This window comes from Dreissena polymorpha, chromosome 7 (assembly GCF_020536995.1).
Source record: "Dreissena polymorpha isolate Duluth1 chromosome 7, UMN_Dpol_1.0, whole genome shotgun sequence".
Classification (NCBI taxonomy): Eukaryota; Metazoa; Mollusca; class Bivalvia; order Myida; family Dreissenidae; genus Dreissena; species Dreissena polymorpha.
Window position 1 is genome coordinate 49,413,341 of NC_068361.1, and position 25,141 is coordinate 49,438,481.

The 25,141-nt window shown below is 38.0% G+C and overlaps 1 protein-coding gene and 1 long non-coding RNA gene across 5 annotated transcripts in view; both read right to left on the bottom strand.

The window, feature by feature from the left end:
• Positions 1–2,693: 2,693 nt before the first annotated feature.
• Positions 2,694–25,141, bottom strand: part of LOC127837471 (uncharacterized) — a 72,756-nt gene continuing 50,308 nt past the window's right edge. For all 4 annotated transcript variants that reach the window (XM_052364602.1, XM_052364601.1, XM_052364604.1 and 1 more), the window contains exons 14-23: positions 21,986–22,101; positions 19,444–19,482; positions 18,432–18,495; positions 17,288–17,394; positions 14,428–14,650; positions 13,083–13,198; positions 12,239–12,325; positions 7,942–8,020; positions 7,118–7,293; positions 2,694–6,121 (exon numbers count right to left, since the gene is read on the bottom strand). In XM_052364602.1, the coding sequence (XP_052220562.1) occupies positions 5,971–6,121; positions 7,118–7,293; positions 7,942–8,020; positions 12,239–12,325; positions 13,083–13,198; positions 14,428–14,650; positions 17,288–17,394; positions 18,432–18,495; positions 19,444–19,482; positions 21,986–22,101 (1,158 nt within the window). In that variant the 3' untranslated portion in view covers positions 2,694–5,970. The remainder of the gene's footprint in view (positions 6,122–7,117; positions 7,294–7,941; positions 8,021–12,238; positions 12,326–13,082; positions 13,199–14,427; positions 14,651–17,287; positions 17,395–18,431; positions 18,496–19,443; positions 19,483–21,985; positions 22,102–25,141) is intronic.
• On the bottom strand, positions 20,452–21,412 carry LOC127837472 (uncharacterized). Its single transcript, XR_008029302.1, has 2 exons — positions 21,285–21,412; positions 20,452–21,128 (listed from the first exon to the last, which is right to left on the bottom strand). It is a non-coding gene; the product is annotated as an uncharacterized LOC127837472 (long non-coding RNA).

The window sequence follows — 25,141 nt, forward strand, 5'->3', positions numbered from 1 at the left end:
ATAATGTACTTGAAGATCTCGTATGGCGTTTTTTTCGGTGTAGCTGTCTGAAATGGGATTTGGCCTAGATTTCTTGCGAGAATTATATGCTGGGGGGAGACTGACTGCCAATGCAATCGCGAAAATGTTCATGTTTTAGGGAATGCAATCTTATAACGTTTTAAATAGACGCTTTTAATGATTGAAGTTATAATCAGAATGGAATATCATTAAGCCTTCAAAAACCAACAATGTCATAATAATTTCAACAAGATGTGTTTGTGAAACACAATGTCGCCCTATATGACGTTTGACCTTGTAGGATGACCTTGACCCTTCACCATTCAAAATGTGCAGCTCCATGAGATACACATGCATTTCAAATATAAAATTGTTAGCTTCAATATTGCAGAAGTGACATTACATGAGCAATTTTGACCCATATATTTGACCTTGAAGGATGACCTTGACCTTTCACCATTAGAAATGTGCAGCTCCATGAGATACACATGCATGCCAAGTACCAAGTTGCTATCTTCAATATTGCAGAAGTATTCATAAAATTAGCGATTTGGGCCACATATATTTGACCTCTGACCTTGACGAATGACCTTGACCATGACCTTTCATCACTCAAAATGTGCAGCTCCATGAGATACACATGCATGCCAAATATCAAGTTGCTATCTTCAATATTGCAAAAGTACTCATAAAATGAGCGATTTTGGCCACATATATTTGACATCTGACTTTGAAGAATGACCTTGACCTTCACTTTTCACCACTCAAATTGTGCAGCTCCATGAGATACATAGCATGCCAAATATCAAGTTGCTATCTTGAATATTGAAATACTGCAAACGTGTACATTAAATGAGCGATTTTGACCCATATATTTGACCTTTGACCTTGAAGGATGACCTTGACCTTTCACCACTCAAAATGTGCAGCTCCATGAGATACATATGCCTGCCAAATATCAAGTTCCTATCTTCAATATTGCAAAAGTTATTGCAAACCAACCAACCAACCAACAGACCAACCAACAGACCAACAGACAGGGCAAAAACAATATGTCCCCCACTACTATAGTGCGGGACATAAAAATCAACAGTTGGGATGTAGGTAGAAGAAAATATTATCAATCCGTCACGTTTGCTTAGATAGTTATATTGTGTATGTTCGAGTGTAAAACTGATAAATCATTGATGGTAGAGTTATTGCAATTTTTAAATAAGTTTGGGAAAATAAGTAAATTGGAGCAAGTTTATACTTCATTTCATAATTGTGTACAAATGGCGGGACAAATGGTATTGCACTTAGAATTGTAGCGAGCAAACAGTAGATGTCCTCTAGGCATTGAAGAGTATCTCATTGAAGTTGAAGCAAACTGCAAAAAGAAGGCTGATTTCTACAGATAGCACTGTTGTTTTTTTTACAAAACATTAGAGTAATGTCGGTATTAATTTTTTAGTTACATTTTGGTCGCGCTGTTGGATTGACTTACAACTTTATGATACCTTCTTGAACACGTTTCTTTAAGTATAGTGTGGTTGTAGAAGCGCGGTTCATCCTTTATTCACGTTTTCGAGTTTGCTGCGTGTTGTGTGCTTTGATGCTGTGTCGCACTGTTTGACCATTACTTTGTTGCAATAAATAAAGGACAACATGCTACAATACGCGTTCTCTCCTGCTGTTGCAGTTCAAATTCGACTGTGTCCATGTTTGTAAGTCGTATATCTGCTCAGGTTATTTTAAGTACTTAGCATGAATTTCCAATACTTATAATGCGTGTGCTGTATTGTTTAACATAACTAAATTAAATACATTACTTTGAATGGTGTAAAATACTGTTTATGTACTCTTGCTGTTATTTTAACTATCACTTTTTTTTTCACTGACGAAAATAGGTGATGTTATATGGTGGCATAAATTACGGTACATATATTAACAATGATGAAGTTTATCTCAAACAAATAATGAATCATAGTATCTGAACGAACAATCGCGTGTTTGAGAATTCTTGATAATAGCTAGACAGCAAAAAACGGAGACGCACTTATTGTCCTGTATTTGTATATTTAGGACAAAAATGACATTTTTCAAAGCTGTCTGTATTTTTAAATAGATGTTTTTAAATATACATTTCTTGTTTCCTCTCCAATTGAGATAGGCTATAGCTGTTAAAATTGTTCACAATAATAAAGGTTGAGTAAGTCTACATCAACTTCTATCCTACATATAGTGGTGTCAATACATTCATATAGCTGTTTTGATGATGGAATAAATTCACTGTGACACTGTCTAAACATACAAGAAAAGTTAAGGTCATCTTCACTATGTACACTCACCATAGTCTCCAAACAAGAACACTGGGCTCTTGTCAATACTGGATGAAGGGTTATGGTCTATGTACAAAGTTCAAGAATTATGCTTCACACATCAAATCTTGACTTTATAGTTATCTCCACAAGACAAATACGGCAATGACTCCAAATATACTGAAAAGAGATTTATGTTGTTTTTTTTTAAATGCTCTTCATCCTATACAAATATATAATAAGATGTTTATATTCTTATTATAGAACACAAGATTGAAGGGACTTAGATTTTCTTCTGAACAGCACAAAATATACAACAAACTGACACAATGGTGATCAGTTCAGTGGTTCACAGAGTGCAGGGATTTGATGCAAGAAAAAAGACAACAAATGTTGAATTTAAATACATGTATATTTTAGACAATACGGTAATTGATTTTTTAGTGAATTGTTACAACTTGTATTCGCACATAACAACAACATGTGCCATACATGCATCCCGTCATCTTGTTTGCCAACATGCTGATGATAGAAGGTTTGTTGCACAATCTGTACAAATAATCATATAATATACAATAAAAACAGGCCCTAAGGAGCAAACACAAGTTCCACAATGAACATAACATCTGCAAAATCATTCCATTATGTCAACAAATAATTCATTCAAAACAGGTAATGATACCAACATGTACAATATCAACTTGAATTTATATAAAAATACTAAACACTAAAAACATCTCCACCGATAAAGCGTAACTGCCCGCAGACAAAATTATTTACAAATGAACAAATAGGTCACAAACAAATTAAACAAATACAAAAACCCATTGGGTTAACTCTTGAATGAGCACTCAATTATCAAAACTATTTTCTACATTTTTTTCAAAGCAAATTCAAAAAGAAATAATAAAATACATGTACTTTGAATAGGAGCGAAGTTAGTACAAAATTAATAGGATGCATTGTAACATTCTACCATGATTTGAGAAAAAAAAAACAGAAGCCAATTTTTACAAGCAATGTAAACAAATCCTCATTTGTACAACTACCATTAACAAGTGAAAAGCACATATTCTGACTATGACACATACATATCACAGTGCATCACTGCTTATACGTCCAAAAATAAACCCCTAATTATCAGAACTTTGAAGCACGTTCTGGGAACACTGGGCTAAATGAATGTGTGCAGTGTTATCCCAGATTAGCCTGTGCAATACGCTTTAACTCGATTTTCACTAAGACAGGACTTCATGTAAATAAAAATTGACATTAAAGCGGACAGTGTCCTCCCTGATAAGGCTGGGCAGACTCAAATGGCTTATCTGGGACAAAACAGTATACACATGAATTAAGCAAAGTTGTCCCAGTATAAGGCTCAGTTATGTCTACAAAGGTTCATTTCCCATATCAATCATAAGTATAATAGCTACATGCATTCAGCAAACAGACATTTGAAATCGAAAGACAAGCGCAATAAAATAATAATAGTGTTTTCCGAATTACTTATAAATGTATGAGAGACTAGAAGAAGTACACCAATTTTGATTACAGGCAAGCCTATGGTACCAATTTATGAATTTATTGGCAACATTCAATATTCAGTGGTGAAACTGTGGATGTATTGGGAACAAAAACACTACATTTTCATGCTGACCCCCGTCTAAATGCATGGTTGCAAATAAGCATAATGATGATTTCTCAGAACTGGGAAAAGTCTTTCCAAACCTTTAAAAGTGAACAACTAACAAATCATAAAGACTTGTCAAATTAATGATTATAAGAATTAAACTAGTTTATGAATCAGAAAAAGCAAGAAAATAACGGCTTTATGTTCACTTTAACTGCAGAACAAAATTGGTCCATCAAACTAGTTTCACATTCTATAAATTGCTCACCCGGGCTCACAGACACAAATTGCTGAAGTCTTGACAAGGTGAACATAGTTCTTGACCACTCTTGACCCAGATTCAAACATCATATTGACAAGATAAATATTTTGACTAAGTTCATCTAGACTGATTAAAAAGTGTGTCCAAAAAGTTGTAGAAAGTTTTTTCCTGGTTTGTCCTAATGTTTAGACACATCTAACCCAGATTCAATTTTTGCTAAATATTGAAAAGAAAATCATTCTGATCACGTTTCATCCAGATTGAGTAATAAATGTAGTCTCTAGGGTGGTAAGATTTTTTAAATGATTACACCTGTTGACCTTGTCTGTAGACGCAAGTGACCCGGGTTCCAACTTGGCCACTGTATTGGAAAGATAAACATTCAAACCAAGTTTCATAAACAATCAGTCATAAATGTGGTCTCTAGAGAGGTGACTAAGTTTTTCTAAGATAAGCCCAAGTGACCTAGCTTTTAATGCATGTGACCCAGATTATCATACAGCCTTTGTATTGCCAAGATAAAAACATTCTGAACAAGTTTAATCAAGATTGAACAAGACTTTTGCCAAGCAATATGTCCCCTACCAGCTCCACCATTGTAAGAATATTTTTATATTTTTTGCCATAGCAACCAGAGTTCTTGATGTAGGAACAAAATAAAAAGACGTGCATAATCTCCATATTGCCATCTGACCATGTTTTTAAGTTTCATGAAAAAATATTAAGAACTTTTAATGATATCGCAGGATCCAGAAAAGTGTGACAGACAGACACACTCACAGACGCACACAGCACAAACCGTAAGCCCCCTCCAGTGAAACCAGTAGGGGACAATGATAATAATAGGCCTCTAGAGTTGCAACAAGGTTTTGAGCAGATTTGACCTTGCTTTTGGATGCGCATTACAAAGATTCAAACACAGCCTAAAAAATGTCAAGATTTATATTTTTACCTAGTTTTATCAAGATCATTTCATACATGTTTTTTTCTACAGTTGTCACAAGATTTTCTCAGATTTGACCAAATGACCAAGCTTTTTGATGATCTTACCCAGATTTGAACTTGACTTTGATGTTGTCTTAATAAACATTCGGACCAAGTTTTATCAAGATTGAGTCATAAATGTGGCCCCTTGAATTTTTTTCTTAGATATGGCCTTGTGACCTTTTTTTGGACACGTGACCAAGTTTCAAACTAAGATTTTGTCAAGATAAAAATTCTGATCAATTTCATCAAGATTGAGTCATAAATTTGACCTTTAAGAGAGTGGTTACAAGTCTTTATTTTAAAGATATGACCTGAAGACCTAGTTTTGGACACATGTGACCCATATTACAGCCCAACCTAGAACATGGCAAGATATTCATTCTGACCAAGTTTCATAAAGATTGGATGAACAAGAGCTGTCTCCATAGGATGACATATGCCCCTAAAAAAACGCTTTGATATAAGTTATAAGCATTTTCCGAAACATAAACGTAGATTTCCAAACTTAAACTCGGACCCTAAGTTCAAGGTCAAATGGGTCAAAATGGAATGGAAAGGCCTTGACCATATACACATGCATACCAAATATGAAGGTTACATCTGAAGCGACATAGAAGTTATGAGCATTTATCGAAACCAAAACTCAAAGTGTGACGGACAGACAGACAGACAGTGTGATCACTATATGCCCTCCTTTGAGGGCATAAAAATGAAGCCTCTAGAGCGATGAGGTGATGACAATAGCTCGCCTAGAGAGCTTCGTGCTCAGGTGAGCTAAATGGAACAGTGCACTAGTCTACTTGGTCCTCCAGTTCGTGTTTCAGGCGATACTCTGCCAGGGTTTGCTGAATGGTTTCTTTGGAGTAGCGACACTTGGTGGAGCCACAGGTGCATGTGAACTGCTTCCATTTGATGATCCAGAACTTCTCTCCATAGTCAAACCTGCAATGAGAAACGCCATGATTAATCATACACTTAACAACAATGTATTCACTGATAATACACAGCGTTTTACCAACATCAATTTATCTACTTAACTTATACTTACTGATTTATCTGCTTATTATATCCTAAATACCATTTATCTGATATTACACTAAACACCAATTTATCTACTGATTTTACACTAAACACCAATTTATCTACTCATTTCACACTAAACACCAATTTATCTACTGATTTTACACTAGACACCAATTTGTCTACTGAATTTACACTAAACACCAATTTATCAACTGATTATACACTCAATATCAATTAATCTACTGATTTTTCCCCTCAACAACAATTATCTACTGATTATACACTAAACAACAATTATCTACTGATTATACACTAAACAACAATTATCTACTGATTATACACTAAACAACAATTATCTACTGATTATACACTAAACAACAATTATCAACTGATTATACACTAAACAACAATTATCAACTGATTATACACTAAACAACAATTTATCTACTGATTATACACTAAACAACAATTTATCTACTGATTATACACTTAACAACAATTTATCTACTGATTATACACTTAACAACAATTTATCTACTGATTATACACTTAACAACAATTATCTACCCATAATACACTAAACAACAATTTATCTACCCTTAATACAATAAACACCAATTTATCTACTGATAATATACTTAACACCAATTAACTAATTATTATGCTTTTGACAACAATAAATTTATAATATTATATTGATGACGAAGTATCTATGGTAAATGTGATCTTGAGTGTTGAAACCAGAAGGTACTTAAATTAATAATAATTAGTTTATTGTATGTTTGTTTTCAAACCCCATTTTAAGGACATGCATTAAATCCCTTTTACCAAAAGCATGGCTAAAATATAAACCAGTTTCACACCCAGCCTTCATTATTTCACTTTTAATCACCTATATGCCCTGTTGGCACCTACCCAAGCTCCTCTTGTGCCGTGATGGTCCGGGACGCAAACAGACAGATCCGGGGAAAACGGAGGTCCTGAGAGTCCACAAACACCTTCACCGGTACGAGGTTGGGCTGACACAGGTGGTTGATGAACCGGGCAACGTTGCCAAACTTGCGCGCATCAATGCAGTACGTCTCACCATCCTGTGTGTGAGTTGTTATGAACATGGGTGAAATAAGTCAGCATATTGTCACTATGATAAAATTTACAGTTTCTTAGAAAATTTTATATTTCCCATTTATGCATAATACGTATATAAGCAATTGTGGTCAAAACATTTTTTTGTCACACAAAATTTTCATGTTTCAATAAATCATTCCTCAATTAATGTTTGAGAACAAATGTTCATCGGCCGAATAAGGGCATGTGAAAACACTACAAACTTCCCTCGTACACTAACCACTCATTTAGTGTTGATTTCCATTACCATGGCTACTCTTACAACTTAAATAATAAGTATGCATTTATATTTTGAAAGTAAGTAATGTGAATCTTATTATCACAAATCAAGTGCATTAAAATATTATTTTGTTTGTACGATATTTTTTCTTCCTAACTTTCTCTTTTTGGAAAAAGGGGGTTTAATACATGTGCGTAAAGTATCATTTGACAGGCTGATCACTGATGACAATTTCCACCTAAACTGGATTTTCACTCAGAATGGACTTCCTTTATACAAACAATACAATCCAAGTGTAGTTCCTGATAAGCCTGTGCCTAATCTTTACTGAAATGCATTAAGCCCCATTTTCCAAGAACCAGGCTCCTAAAAGGACCATCCAGTGCCTTACCCTGTTGTCCAGGTCAAACAAGTAGGAGTCATCCTCCCTTCTGTCTGCCTCCGAGTCTGATATATGTTCTCCTATGTACCTGAAAGAAGAATCTCATGCATTGTTTGGCTGCCCCTGTAGCCGAGTGGTTGGTACAAACGCTTCTCACCAAGGCGACTCAGATTCAATACCCTCTCCTGTCACATGTGAGCTTGGGTTATGGTTGCCAAACCGTACAGTTGGCGTTTACCCTTAGTTCTCTGATTTCCCACCACAGCAAAAGACCAAACCAAAATTACATATCTTTAAGAATAATCAAATAGCTGGAAATTGCAGATATAATTACAAAATCGTCTAAGCATATCTGAGTCTAGTTAAGTTAATTAGGTAAGACTGCTAAGACACTCAATTTCTTCTAACATAATGCTGCCTGAGGCATTTTAGGATCTCATAAATCATCCAAACACACACACAAACTCATGCATTGCTTTTTCAAAAATCGAAATTAGTGCCCAAATCATAAAAAAACTCTTTCATAAAGTCCATAGCTGGATGTACAATCACCACTTGACAAAAGAACATCAATATCCCACAGGGAAAATAACCTTCAAATAGATTGATCTTTTCTTGTGGACAGCTTTTAGATTTTACGCCAGGGGTTCTGAAATATGCTGTCCGAGTTGTCCGAGTCGTCAATTTACCCTTCCGGGCAAACAGTTTTTGAAAGCTGGCTTGCCCGGGGACAAGTAAAATTTCCGTGGTAAAATTTGTTTCGAGAACGAAACTTCAATATTTTTCGAAAATAAAAAAACGAAGTTTATATAAATAGCTTATGATTAATCTGCGGACTAGCACACTTTTTTAACTGGAGGTATGTTATTTTCCGATAATAATTATTTAATGTGGTAAACCAGTCCACGAGTATATATAGCAACAGCCAATCACGCCTAAGAAAACAATTTTAATCAGGGACCTATGTCCCTGTTTTAATAGAGAAACCAGCACACATGTGTATAGCAACAGCCAATCACGCATAAGAATTTTAAGATAACACTTTTCGTACATTGCAAATGGCCGCATACATGTTCTAACGACCTGCATTTGATTTTTATATAATTAAACCACTTCAACGTCTAGCCATGACGCTAATCAGACCAATGATAAAATCAGTTTGGCGTCGGAAAAGAAGAGAAAAGCCAAGTATGAATATGATAAACACACGACGCCAAGCGGAAACGAGAATTTTTTGAGTCTTGGCTAATTGATTTTCCTTGGCTTGAAACGTTGCCGATGTGTGTAAATGTAAACTTCGTAAGGAGTTTCCTTTATTAGCGGATAATTATATACTAATAATTAACGGAGATAATTTTATTTCAAGTGAATTGTCTAGTCATGTTGAGATTATTAAATATCCGAGATGGTATCATGTTAGTCGAACTTGTTGACGCTCTCAAATATTAAGCTACTTTTTATATTGGTAATATTTGGAGTTCCAAAGAATTTAGCCCACATAAAAAGTATCTCTAAATTCTTTGCGCGTCTTATAAATAAGACTAGTATCATGTGTGACTTAAACGTGATCTTATTATATGCACATCTTGCTTCTATTTTTTGTTCAATTTTCTAGTTAACTATGTTTATAATTTAAAATAGAAGTTAACAAAAGTGTATGCTTGTATTATTTGCTTAATTAGTAATGACCTTTTCCTTTATCTATCTTAAAAGTACGGACAAGTACTTCTTTGGTACGGACAAGTGAATTTGTGGGTCCAACTTGTCCGTGGACAATTAGACTCTTAAAATATTTCAGAACCCCTGTTTACGCAATGATAAAAGTTAAGAACAAGAGATGTATTTGTCAGAAACACAATGCCCCCTTCTGCCCTGCTTTGAAGCCATAAATTTGACCTTTGACCTTTAAGGTTGACCTTGACCTTTCACCACTCAAAATGTGCAGCTCAACAAGAAGTAAGTAAGAGATTGAATGGAGAAATGATTTTTTTTTTTTTTTTGAACATTGACCTTGAAGGATGACCTTGACCTTTCACCACTCAAAATGAGCAGCTCCACGAGATACACATGCATGCCAAATATGAAGTTGATGTGTTCAAAATTTAACAAGGGCTGTTTGTAAAACATGCATGCCCCCCATATGGGCTGTCAGTTGGTAGTGGCAGCCATTGTGTGAATACGGTTTTTGTCACTGTGACCTTGACCTTTGACCTAGTGCCCTGAAAATCAATAGGGGTCATCTGCCAGTGATGATCAATGTACCTATAAAGTTTCATCATCCCAGGTCTAATTATTCTTGAGTTATCATCAGGAAACCATTTTACTGTTTCGAGTCACTGTGACCTTGACCTTTGACCTAGTGACCTGAAAATTTATAGGGGTCATCTGCCAGTCATGATCAATGTACCTTTGAAGTTTCATGACCCTAGGCGTAAGCATTCTTAAGTTATCATCTGGAAACCATTTTACTATTTCGGGTCACCGTGACCTTGACCTAGTGACCTGAAAATCAATAGGGGTCATCTGCCAGTCATGATCAATGTACCTATGAAGTTTCATGATCCTAGGCGTAAGCACTCTTGAGTTATCATCCGGAAACTATTTAACTGTTTCAAGCCACTGTGATGTTGACCTTTGACCTAGTGACCTGAAAATCAATAGGGGTAATCTGCCAGTCATGATTGATGTACCTATGAAGTTTCATGATCCTAGGACTAAGCGTTCTTGAGTAATCCTCCGGAAACCATTTTACTATTTCGAGTCACTGTGACCTTGACCTTTGACCTAGTGACCTGAAAATCAATATGGGTCATCTGCCAGTCATGATTAATGTACCTATGAAGTTCCATGATCCTAGGCCTAAGCGTTCTTGAGTTATCATCCGGAAACCATCTGGTGGACAGACGGACGGACCGACATGAGCAAAACAATATACCCCCTCTTCTTCGAAGGGGGGCATAAAATGTTATGATAAAAATTAAACGAAGGTTAAAGTTTTAGGAAAGAAAAATACAATGATATTTGGCCTTTGACCTTGAAGGATGACATTGACCTTGACTTTTCCCCACTCAAAATAAGAAGCTCCATAAGATACACATGCATGGTAAATATCAAGTTGCTATGTTCAATATTGCAAAAGTTATCAAACTTTATCCAAGGTTAACATTTTTGGAAAAAATGACAAACAGACAGACAGACAGACAGACAGACAGGACAAAGACAATATACCCCCGATCTATCGATCCGGGGGCATAATGAAGCCATATATTTGACCTTTAACCTTGAAGGATGACCTTGACCTTTCACCACTCAAAATGTGCAGCTCCATGAGATACACATGCATGCCAAATATCAAGTTGCTACGTACAATATTGGAAAAGTTATGAAGAAGGTTAAAGTTAAGAAGAAGGTTAAAGTTTTGGTTAAAGTTAGATGCGTCAGAGAAAAGACAATGTCACTAAATAAATAAAGCCATAAATTGACCTTGAAGGATGACCTTGACCTTGACTGGAAAAGTTATGAAGAAGGTAAAAGGTTTGGTTAAATTTTTGAATTTTTATATTGACCTTTGACCTTGAAGGATGACCTTGACCTTTCACCACTCAAAATGTGCAGCTCCATGAGATACACATGCATGCCAAATATCAAGCTGCTACGTTCAATATTGCAAAAGTTATGAAGAAGGTAAAAGTTTTGGTTAAAGTTTTGATTTTTTTTATTGACCTTTGACCTTGAAGGATGACGTTGACCTTGACCTTTCACCACTCAAAATGTGCAGCTCCATGAGATACACATGCATGCCAAATATCAAGTTGCTACGTTCAATATTGCAAAAGTTATGAAGAAGGTTGAAGTTTTTGTTTAAGTTTTGGGACACATATATTTGACCTTTTACCTTGAAGGATGACCTGGACCTTTCACCACTCAAAATGTGCAGCTCCATGAAATACACATGCATGCCAAATATCAAGTTGCTACGTTCAATATTGCATAAGTTATGAAGAAGGTTGAAGTTTTTTTTAAAGTTTTGGGACACATATATTTGACCTTTTACCTTGAAGGATGACCTTGACCTTTCACCACTCAAAATGTGCAGCTCCTTGAGATACACATGCAGGCCAAATATCAAGTTGCTACGTTCAATATTGCAAAAGTTATGAAGTTGGTTAAAGTTTTGGTTAAAGTTTTGGGACACACACACAAATACAGACACATACAATGACAGACAGGGCAAAAACAATATACCCCCAATTTTTTGATCCGGGAGCATAAAAAAATCTCAATTGTCCTGGATTATAGTACTTACTCGCAAATGAATGTGCCCCGTGGAATGTCTACCAATGTTTTACAGCCCCAGCCCCGACCTTCTGTCTTAAATACTTGCAAACGCGACCTGAAACATACATAGATTCCACTATAGCAATTGGCAGTGTGAAGTACTGTTTCTGAAATTTAAGTGAGAGAAAACAACAGCATAATACAATAGATTACATTGAGTAATGGGAATATTGGGCTTAATGCATATGCGTACAATATCATCCCAGATTAGCTAGAGCAGTTTTCACAGGTAAATCAAGGACGAAACATTACCCTTATAAGTAGTTTTCTTTCTAAGGAAGTCTCTTCATTACAAAAATCCCGTTCAAGCGGAAAAAGTCATCACTGGGATGCATTAAAATGACGCTTTACATACACGCATTAAGACAGGTTTTCCCAGAACCAAGCTTCATTGTTTGATATACCCGTGAAGAGGACAGGAGATAAAAAACAGCTTTCTAAGGTCATGTAGAATACAAATATCAGTTAAACTGAATGATAATCACAAATGATGTGCTTTGTTGATGTATAGGTTAATTTTGTTGAAACAAATAATTATTCAAGGGGTAAGAACTCCCTAAACCTCACTGGAGCACAATAACAAGACAATATGCATATACTGCATATAAATTTTACAAAATTGGGATCAATATTTCCTGTGATCTGACAGAGAAATGTAAAATTCATCTAAAATTGTCTTTGGGGAAAGAACATTCCTGAAGGGAGGAACAAACCTATGGCCCCCTGGTTGCTGGGCGCACACCATATCCACTTCGCCACGGAGACCTATTGACAACTTAAGACTAGTAGTACACCAGTTTGCTTGTACTCACATGACCCCATTCTGTACAACTCTGTTGTTACACGTGGTCCAGCACTCACACGCTCGATTGCACTCAAATATCAGAGGTGGCTCTGCCATGTTGAACTCTGGAACCAGCCTGCCATACTGAAAACAACGGGGAACACAGGTTGATATGAGACTTGCTCTTGAAAAATGCTGCTTTATGCATGTGCGTAAAGTGCCGTCCCAAATCAGCATGGGCTGTTTGCATGGGAAAATCAGGGACTACTCTTTCCGCTCTATTGTACTTTTTTTTGTTTGAAGGAAGTTTCTTCTAGCACACTGTTCTTGCCACAGTAGACCCCTACCTTATCATACCAGCAGCGCAGGCTGTTCTTGTCACAGCCACAGTAGACCCCTACCTTATCATACCAGCAGCGCAGGCTGTTCTTGTCACAGGCACAGTGGACCCCTACCTTATCATACCAGCAGCGCAGGCTGTTCTTGTCACAGGCACAGTAGACCCCTACCTTATCATACCAGCAGCACAGGCTGTTCTTGCCACAGTCACAGTAGACCCCTACCTTATCATACCAGCAGCGCAGGCTGTTCTTGTCACAGGCACAGTGGACCCCTACCTTATCATACCAGCAGCGCAGGCTGTTCTTGTCACAGGCACAGTAGACCCCTACCTTATCATACCAGCAGCGCAGGCTGTTCTTGTCACAGGCACAGTGGACCCCTACCTTATCATACCAGCAGCGCAGGCTGTTCTTGTCACAGGCACAGTAGACCCCTACCTTATCATACCAGCAGCACAGGCTGTTCTTGCCACAGTCACAGTAGACCCCTACCTTATCATACCAGCAGCGCAGGCTGTTCTTGTCACAGGCACAGTGGACCCCTACCTTATCATACCAGCAGCACAGGCTGTTCTTGTCACAGGCACAGTGGACCCCTACCTTATCATACCAGCAGCGCAGGCTGTTCTTGTCACAGGCACAGTGGACCCCTACCTTATCATACCAGCAGCGCAGGCTGTTCTTGTCACAGGCACAGAAGACCCCTACCTTATCATACCAGCAGCACAGGCTGTTCTTGTCACAGGCACAGTGGACCCCTACCTTATCATACCAGCAGCGCAGGCTGTTCTTGTCACAGGCACAGTGGACCCCTACCTTATCATACCAGCAGCGCAGGCTGTTCTTGCCACAGGCACAGTAGACCCCTACCTTATCATACCAGCAGCGCAGGCTGTTCTTGCCACAGGCACAGTGGACCCCTACTTTATCATACGAGCAGCGCAGGCTGTTCTTGCCACAGGCACAGTAGACCCATACCTTATCAAACCAGCAGCATAGGCTGTTCTTGCCACATGCACAGTAGACCCCTACCTTATCATACCAGCAGCGAAGGCTGTTCTTGCCACATGCACAGTATATGGAGGAGCAGTCATCCTTGCACTGACAGGTCTGCAGGCTGCCTATCACTCGGTTGATCTTGAGGCATGTGGTCTCTATGTTGTCTGTCACATACAGGTAGTCCGTTGGGATTCCCTCCTCATCTACGCCGTTCACGCACGGGATCGGGATGTTCTCACGGCCCTTGGATAGGTCCCTGGGTGAATTGAGATTACATAGAACAAAAGATGTGTTTGACAGAAACACAATGCCCCCTATTGCGCCTCTTTAAAATAATATTTCAATATATCATTTGGCAGGTTTAGAAATTATCTCCCTTTTACAGCTTATTACTTCCCTTGGATTGTATTTTTTTACTTTGACCTTGAAGAATGACCTTGACCTTTACCTTTCACCACTCAAAATGTGCAGCTTCATGAGATACACATGCATGCCAAATATCAAGTTGCTATCTTCAATATTGCAAAAGTTATCGCAAAACTTTAACAAAGGTTTAAGTTTTGGGACAGAATGGCAGAGTGACAGACAGACAGGCCAAAAACAATATGCCCCCTATCATTCGATCCGGGGGCATAAAACTGATACAAAATATTACTTCAATGCTATTTAGAGATGTATGCTCAACCCAGTTACTAAATTGATCTCAATAAAAAATTGAATGGTTTCAATCACAATATGGATAACAAGACGGCTTGAAAGGTATTTTTGTTAACATTATTTCATTCAGGATAAAATGCTTGAACGCATTTAGGGCAGCCATAACCACAATCTTTCCAATAATGAAAGAATTTATAATCTTTCCAATAATGAAAGAATTTAGTAATGTCCGGATGGCATTTTTTAACAAAATTGAAAGTCTGCTTAAAGGAAGTATTTATTGAACATTCAAACATTTAGAATGCAGAATGTTAAAACTACCAGCATATCAACTGAAAATAACCTAACATGGAATAATACACAACGTGACAGTCAGCATTGGACCTCGCTTAACCCATGAAAGCAAGTAACTAATGTTACTTATAGCTATGCAACGGATTGTCAGATATGTTCATGGGAAAATAACTCATGAATGTAAGGAGTTTTGGGGACGGAGGATAAAATGTCAAAAACTACACTACATGGCCATGACAATGTTTCAATTCGATCCCTAGAGTCATGTGGAGGAAGTTTGCTTCTAAAACCTAAATGATTTTATGCAGAAAGATCAACAAACTGAATGACTCCTATATGAGCTGAATGACTCCTCCCAAACTTTGATTGCCCGGGTATAATGACAAGCACATGTCAGTGCTCAAGCTAGGTCTAAATTGAAAGGCGGAGCACCCTGTCACTTCTCTCTGCTAACCCGCCCTCTTTCTATTAATTTTAAATAATCTACAGGGATATTCAAACCATTTGCCATTAAGTGCAATTTTGACAAAAGAGCACCCTGTCCCTTTCAAATCCGAGCGGTAGCACTAACAATGTTTATTTAACCCTTTGCATGCTGGGAAATTTGTCGTCTGCTAAAATGTCGTCTGCTGAATTTCTAAGATTAGCATTTTGTTCGATTTTTTTTCAAAGAACACTATCAGAATAGCAAACAGATTGGATCGTGATGAGACGCCACATTCTGTGGCGTCTCATCTGCAGGGCTTAACACTAACTTTTTTTCAACTAGCCCATTCGGGCTAGTAAATGCAGAACCTACTAGCCCTGACCAATCTTTCATGTGCCCTGACCCAAATATTTTCAAAACCTTTATATTTATCATTCAACTTGTATTTTCTTGTGCGTGGAGATGCGCAATTTTGATTCAATCATTCTTATTAGCTTGCCTTACTAATGCTAATAAATTCAATATTCATCTACTTCAGACATCTATTTGTAATCTTCACGCAATTTCGGGAGAAATTTCCTTGTTTTTTTCTTCCCTCATACTTTCTATCTCTTTCCTCCTTCCCTTTTCTTTTCTTATCCGAGGAACCCCCATCCCCACCCGTAAAGCCAAACTTAAACAACGGCATGAATGTTAAAACCTTTTTTACATAGATTGCCGCGGTTGCCGTCTGTCGACAAATGGTAAGTGAATCTTAGGTGTCGCAAAATAACGTGTTACGGTAGTTGTAAAAATTGTACAGGGTTAACTCTCTACTAAAAGCCGGGATCAACCATTCATATTAGTTTTGCTAATTGAATTACGTAAAAAAGATTGTCAAAACACTTCTAATCAATCAAACAAATTAAAATAATTTAAAATTGGTAAAAAACTAATAATTTTATAGTAACTTTGTGTTAATGTCGAGTTTTATACCTTCATTGATCCCGGACGATCCTGGTCGATCCCGGCTTTTAGTTTAAAACGTATTTTTATCGAGAAAACATGTCACTTCGAGGAAACCAATCAAAAACCGTGTCTAGCGGAATTCTGTTTAAAAATAGGTACTGACGTGTTTTACCAGGAAAACCGCCGGGGATTTTCTGAATTGTAGGCCTCTTTTTGATTGAAATCAGGGGGTTGCAAATATATTTCGAGATACGATCCGTTTGTTGTCTCCAACTTCACTCTGGGATTTGTCATCTGATCATACTGTATTAAGATTTCTGCATCTTTGAAATGCTTATTTAAAACACAGTTTATTGATGTAGAACACGTTATCCCGCTCAAAATAGACACACGACCGGTCGGGCATGTTCCTGGGACATTGGCTAGCCCGGACCTAGGTACAGGCAGTGAATGTCGTTCGGACGTGCCTTAGTGTTAAGCCCTGACCTGGATCCAAACTGTTTGCAATGGCCTTCCAAATTCGGTTCCAGCACTGAAAGAGTTTAGAGTCAAGATACCGCTGCCTACCTATGAAGCAGCCTCTCAGGTTTGCGCATGTGCTTGGCCCCGAAGCTCTTGAGCTGCTTGTTCACCTTCAGTGCCAGGTACACCGGGGAGTTCTGGTCCAGGCAGCACTGAAATACCCGGGGAATAGAATAGACTACTTTCATAAAGCAAAACATGTGGAGCAGAAAATAGAAAAGTAAATTCAGAAAATAAACCCCATTGTTTTTTTTATGTATCAGGAATATTTGTCAGGAAAGAGCAGTATGCATTATAGTATTGAACACTAATACTGAATTATATTTAGAACATGAATTGAGGCTGGAGAAATTTACAACTGGTCCAATATAATACTTTCTATTGGTTTACGTCAGATTTCACCATATCTGACTGACTTGGGGGAATGTAACGCGATAAACAAACTGCATCCAACAGGGTGTGGGAATACAAATGGAAAATATGGTGTGTTTAAAAATCACAATGAATTCAAAGTATGTTAATATGAGGTCTTTTTTTTGTCTGTCATTAACATCACAATGTTTTAACAAGGTTTGGCCAAGCAATCTAAAATCCTTATTGTATATCTCTTAGCAATCTAAAATCCTTATAGTATATCTCAAAGCAATCTAAAATCCTTATTGTATATCTCAAAGCAATCTAAAATCCTTATTGTATATCTCAAAGCAATCTAAAATCCTTATAGTATATCTCAAAGCAATCTAAAATCCTTATCGTATATCTCTTAGCAATCTAAAATCCTTATAGTATATCTCAAAGCAATCTAAAATCCTTATCGTATATCTCTTAGCAATCTAAAATCCTTATAGTATATCTCTTAGCAAGAAGATACGTGCACAGCTTCGATTTTAATACTGTAACAGAAAATCTGAGACAAGTTTAGTCAAAGGTCTAATTTTCTTGGATTAAATTACACCCAACATATTCCTCTATCATGGAAATAACAATATATTTTTTACATAGAATGTGCATCTACTGTCCAACATCAAATGGTTAATAGTGGTAACAATAATCATGCACTGGCCAGATTGAAGGAGGGTTCTATAAAAATATTATTTACTTTCATGATGTAAACTATCCTATTAAGTCTTCAATATATGGTATTTATGTACTTATACCGTGTGAAGTTTTCTAAAAAAAACTGGCTTACTTCTAAAGGTGTTTCCCCTTTATTATTCTTGGCTTCGACATCAGCCCCTCGTGCTAGAAACAGTCTGCAGTAGAAAAGGGAAACACAGGTTACATACCTACATGGACAGAGTGTAAATACCACTGAATAAAAAAATTACATTACAATATTATTTTTGAAAATGCATGAATTGTTTACCTCAACATCTCTGAATACTGTATTGTTATAATTGTCTTGGTACCTTTCACCTGGGGTTCGTGTTAAGAACATTTTTATCATGCATATAACATGCATTTATCACAGATACATAATGCAGTCCTAACTTAAACTAGTTATAAGATCTTTTATGAGAAAGGATCCTCATCATTTGATATGTATTTACAAAATATTATCATAAACACAACCATTATAAACATAGCTACAATAATTTTGTAATCTTACTTAAATAAAATAAATGACAATATTAAAGGCTACAATTGTTTCAGCGTGATATTCACTATTTCCTGAAGAAATATAATTTTTAAATAATTAAAAAGAACATTCTAAATGATTTTTAAGACTTTGGAACAGATCAGAGAAGCCTTAAACCTACTATCTAAGCCTTGTTCTTGAAAAATGGTTTCTAATGCATGTGTACAGAGTGTTGCTCCTGATAGGCCTGTGCTCATTTTTTCCCAGATTGAGGCTCAGTTAAAAGAAATAATGGAAGGTGTATGAAGCCTCATTGATATGTGTCTTGTTCTGACAAAACTGGGCATAATGCATGTGCGTAAAGTGTCGTCCCAGATTAGCCTGTGCAGTCCGCACAGGCTAATCAGGGATGACACTTTCTGCTTAAACTTGATTTTCGGTAAGAAGGGACTTCCTTCAAACTAAAAATACCATAAAAGCAGAAAGTGTCGTCCCTGATTAGCCTGTGCGGACTGCACAGGCTAATCTGGGACGACACTTTACGCACAAGCATTAAGCCCAGTTTTCTCAGAACAAGACACATATGTCAAACCCTTGAAAGGATATGTAAGCTGATACTTACACAACACACTCGTAATGATCCTGCCGGGCAGCTATATGCCTGAAAAACAACACACACAATTTCTTTATGGAGTTCATGGAGATTAAAATTGTGAAAACAAATGTTCATGTTAACTGATTTAAACCCCACTAGAAGAAGACTTGCTGTAAACTAATATTTGGTAAGCTTTAAGTGGTGGACTACTCAAAACGTATGGCATACTTAATGCTTGCATCATTTTTGTATATGCTGACATAACATTTCAATAACATGACCAACTGAAGAAACCAATTGCTGGAGAAATATACAACAAGAAAGATAAACTTGTGCCTAAATGCATAAGCAAGGGCTCTCTACTGAGCCTTGATTGTGAAAAATGGGCTTAATGCAAATGCGTTAAGTTAGCCTGTGCAGTCCGAACAGGCAAATAAGGGAAACACTTGCAACTACACTGGATGTTGATTTACAAGAGACATCTAATAGACATGAAATTCCTATAAAGTGGAAAGTGTCCTCCCTGATTACCCTGTGCGGACACTACAGTGGAAAGTGTCCTCCCTGATTACCCTGTGCGGACACTACAGTGGAAAGTGTCCTCCCTGATTACCCTGTGCGGACACTACACACATGCATTAAGCCCCTTTCAGGGCCCTCGATTTGCATTTTTACCACCAATATCGGTGGCTTCCCACATCAAATAATATACTTTTTCCCCTATATCTAGGAAAATTACCCCTACGAAAAAAAACGAAAAAGAGCCCAAATACCTTTTTATGCTGAACAGATATTTTAAGTGTTTTCTAGCCTCATTGATATGGCTGTAGACGGGAAATAGTAAAATTTCATGCACCTGCATGATTTTAACATCAACACCTTTTCGGGATGATAACATATCTCATAACGTGAATTCATACAGAACAAGAGCGCCGCATGACGGAGCAATATACGCCCGATTCGTGTGCCATTGGAGATGATACACTGATGATTGATGTATTTGTTTTGGAAATAAGCAAAAAAAACAACAACAACTTATATAACTGATATATTCATATATATGCATTGATATCAATAAGTGTACACTTAGTCTCATTTGTTCTCTAAAACACAATATTTAAATCATAATTGTTTAGACCCCCATACCACTTTGACGCAGGATAAAAAGTTGTTTAAAAGTTTCGGATGAATACAATTTGAATTAGAGTCCGGACAAAGTGGCGCCGTTGAAAATGCACTAATTGACCCTATGACCTAGTTCTTGACCCGACATGACCCATATTCGAACTTGACCTAGATATCAACTAGATGCAACTACTGACCAAGTTTGGTAAAGATCGGATGAATACAATTTGAATAAGAGTCCGGACAAAGTGGCGCTGTTGAAAATGGACTAATTGACCCTATGACCTAGTTTTTTACCTGGCATGACCCATATTCGAACTTGGCCTAGATATCAACTAGATGCAACTACTGACCAAGTTTGGTGAAGATAAGATTTATACAATTTGAATTAGAGTCCGGACAAAGTAAAATGCACTAATTGACCCTTTGACCTAGTTTTTGACCCAGCATGACCCATATTCGGACTTGACCTAGATATCAACTAGATGCAACTACTGACCAAGTTTGGTGAAGATCGGATGAATACAATTTGAATTAGAGTCCGGACAAAGTGGCGCTGTTGAAAATGCACTAATTGACCCTATGACCTAGTTTTTGACCCGGCATGACCCATATTCGAACTTGGCCTATATATCAACTAGATGCAACTGCTGACCAAGTTTGGTGAAGATCGGATGAATACAATTTGAAATAGAGTCCGGACAAAGTGGCCCCTTTGAAAATGCACTTATTGACCCTATGACCTAGTTTTTGACCCGGCATGACCCATATTCGAACTTGGCCTAGATATCAACTAGATGCAACTGCTGACCAAGTTTGGTGAAGATCGGATGAATACAATTTGAATTAGAGTCCGGACAAAGTGATGCCTTCCGCCCGCCGCCCGCCCGCCGCCCGCCCGCCAAGGGGTTTCACATAATACGTCCCGTATTTTATACGGGCGTATAAAAAGCTCAATAAAAAAAACGACTACTATGTGCAAAATAATTGATGCTTTCTTCTTACAAACAGCATTAGCCAATATTAATGATCCGTGTAATAAAAACCAAACAAACACACAGGCATTGGCATCAAAAACATATTGGCTGACTAGAAATAAGAGAAGTAAATGTGTCTTTTCAATAATCATATGAGCACTGAAAATGGTCACTTGTCATAAATAAAGGACCATGTATGTGTGTAACATGGGAGAAAAATACTACTTGAGCACGGGAGTTTCATCTCTATATTAAATTGACATTCACTTTATAATTCATTATTACAATATAGTCTAATTTGAGTGTCGAATATACTTGATGAATATAGTGCAAACATGTTCTATGTAATAATGAGAGAGTAAGATAAAATAATCCCCCATAAAAGAGAAACAGCGCAAAAATCCACCCTCATGAGGGATGTGGGCAGCTTCCCCTGATGGCCAGAGAGGCCTGCTGATCCCACTTACAATGGTCTGTCTCCATGCATGTTGAGGCTGTCCAGGTCACATCCGGCCATCAACAGCTGTTCTATGATGGACACACTGCCACTGTAGGCCGCCCAGTGCATCGTTGTGTTCTCCTCCTGCAACATGAGGACATGATGGCTAATGAGGATGTACTGGCAATCATGAGGACATACTTGCAAGTTGAGGACATACTTGCAAGATGAGGACATACTGTACAGATGAGCCTGTGCAGTTCGCAGAGGCTAATCAGGGACGACACTTACCATCTGAAGTGGCTTTTTGTTTAGAAGAGACTTCCCTGAAATGCACAATTCTACAAGAGCAGAGAGTGTAGTCTCTTATTAGCCTGTGCATATTGCACAGGCTTATCTGGAAAGACACTTTACACACATGCATTACACCCATTTTACCCAGAACACAGCTTAAAGAACTGGGGAATGAATAAGGGCCTATATAGAAGAGGTTGATGCACTTTTATTTAAAACACATCAGGAAAAGTCAAGGGGTGAAATAACATCTCATACTTGAAATGATAACAACCAATGGGGTGAAATAACATCTCATACTTGAAATGATAACAACCAATGTTATTTTAAATGTGTGATTAGTATTAAATTGGCATTACTCACTTTACACTTTTATAAAAAAGGCAAAGTTTAGGCCATGTCTGGGTCATCATGAGCCATTCCGATCAAGAGTATTTATCCACTTAACTTAATGTTTATCTATATAATCTTTTCTTTACTTCTTTGTGACCAATTTTAACTCTGAAAGTATCCATAATAGTTTTGGGGGAATAAATGTTTACACAGAAAAAAATGCTTCATTTTTTTTTAATTTTAATAGATTATCACAACATACCTTATTTTTTCAGATTTGTTTTCCCTATTGTTACAGGCCTAGTATCATGAACATTCTCATATTTTTTGGCTCAACTCAAAAAATGAGATTTGAGTATACACTCAGCCTAGTATTGAGAAATGTTGGTCAGCTCACAAATAAACTCAAATCTCAGCTATATGAATATGCACATATGCCACCTCAAACACAGGATTGAGTCACATTCCGAGCTCAAAAAGGCTTTTGTGAACACCAAAGTGATGGTCAAACTCATCTAAACAATTGAGGAAAGCTCAATGGTAAGAATATTCACCAAAGTATGTTTGTGATTACTAGGACCTGCTGTTTCATTGACTCCTTTTACTATTTAAACAGACTGGAGGTCCTGTAATCAAGTCCTGTTATCGAACCTCCTAACATCTGTTTCAGATTTGTCCAGTGGTCGAGTGTGTTTCTTGACCCCCGGAGGTTAGGGTCTGCCTTGTTTCATGAGTTGTCATACCAGATTGCTACATTACTCACATTGTCCCGGAGGTTAGGGTCTGCCTTGTTTCATGAGTTGTCATACCAGATTGCTACATTACTCACATTGTCCCGGAGGTTAGGGTCTGCCTTGTTTCATGAGTTGTCATACCAGATTGCTACATTACTCACATTGTCCCGGAGGTTGGGGTCAGCCTTGTTTCATGAGTTGTCATACCAGATTGCTACATTACTCACATTGTCCCAGAGGTTGGGGTCTGCCTTGTTTCATGAGTTGTCATACCAGATTGCTACATTACTCACATTGTCCCGGAGGTTAGGGTCTGCCTTGTTTCATGAGTTGTCATACCAGATTGCTACATTACTCACATTGTCCCGGAGGTTGGGGTCAGCCTTGTTTCATGAGTTGTCATACCAGATTGCTACATTACTCACATTGTCCCAGAGGTTAGGGTCTGCCTTGTTTCATGAGTTGTCGCACCAGATTGCTACATTACTCACACTGTCCCAGAGGTTGGGGTCTGCCTTGTTTCATGAGTTGTCATACCAGATTGCTACATTACTCACATTGTCCCGGAGGTTAGGGTCAGCCTTGTTTCATGAGTTGTCATACCAGATTGCTACATTACTCACATTGTCCCGGAGGTTAGGGTCTGCCTTGTTTCATGAGTTGTCATACCAGATTGCTACATTACTCACATTGTCCCGGAGGTTGGGGTCAGCCTTGTTTCATGAGTTGTCGTACCAGATTGCTACATTACTCACATTGTCCCGGAGGTTAGGGTCTGCCTTGTTTCATGAGTTGTCGTACCAGATTGCTACATTACTCACATTGTCCCGGAGGTTAGGGTCTGCCTTGTTTCATGAGTTGTCATACCAGATTGCTACATTACTCACATTGTCCCGGAGGTTAGGGTCTGCCTTGTTTCATGAGTTGTCATACCAGATTGCTACATTACTCACATTGTCCCAAGGGTTGGGGTCAGCCTTGTTTCATGAGTTGTCGTACCAGATTGCTACATTACTCACATTGTCCCGGAGGTTAGGGTCTGCCTTGTTTCATGAGTTGTCGTACCAGATTGCTACATTACTCACATTGTCCCGGAGATTAGGGTCTGCCCTGTTTCATGAGTTGTCGTACCAGATTGCTACATTACTCACATTGTCCCGGAGGTTAGGGTCTGCCTCATTTCATGAGTTGTCATACCAGATTGCTACATTACTCACATTGTCCCGGAGGTTGGGGTCAGCCTTGTTTCATGAGTTGTCATACCAGATTGCTACATTACTCACATTGTCCCGGAGGTTAGGGTCTGCCTTGTTTCATGAGTTGTCATACCAGATTGCTACATTACTCACATTGTCCCGGAGGTTAGGGTCAGCCTTGTTTCATGAGTTGTCATACCAGATTGCTACATTACTCACATTGTCCCGGAGGTTAGGGTCTGCCTTGTTTCATGAGTTGTCTTACCAGATTGCTACATTACTCACATTGTCCCGGAGGTAAGGGTCTGCCTTGTTTCATGAATTGTCGTACCAGATTGCTACATTACTCACATTGTCCCGGAGGTTAGGGTCAGCCTTGTTTCATGAGTTGTCATACCAGATTGCTACATTACTCACATTGTCCCGGAGGTTAGGGTCAGCCTTGTTTCATGAGTTGTCATACCAGATTGGTCCATTACTCACATTGTCCCGGAGGTTAGGGTCTGCCTTGTTTCATGAGTTGTCGTACCAGATTGCTACATTACTCACATTGTCCCGGAGGTTAGGGTCTGCCTTGTTTCATGAGTTGTCGTACCAGATTGCTACATTACTCACATTGTCCCGGAG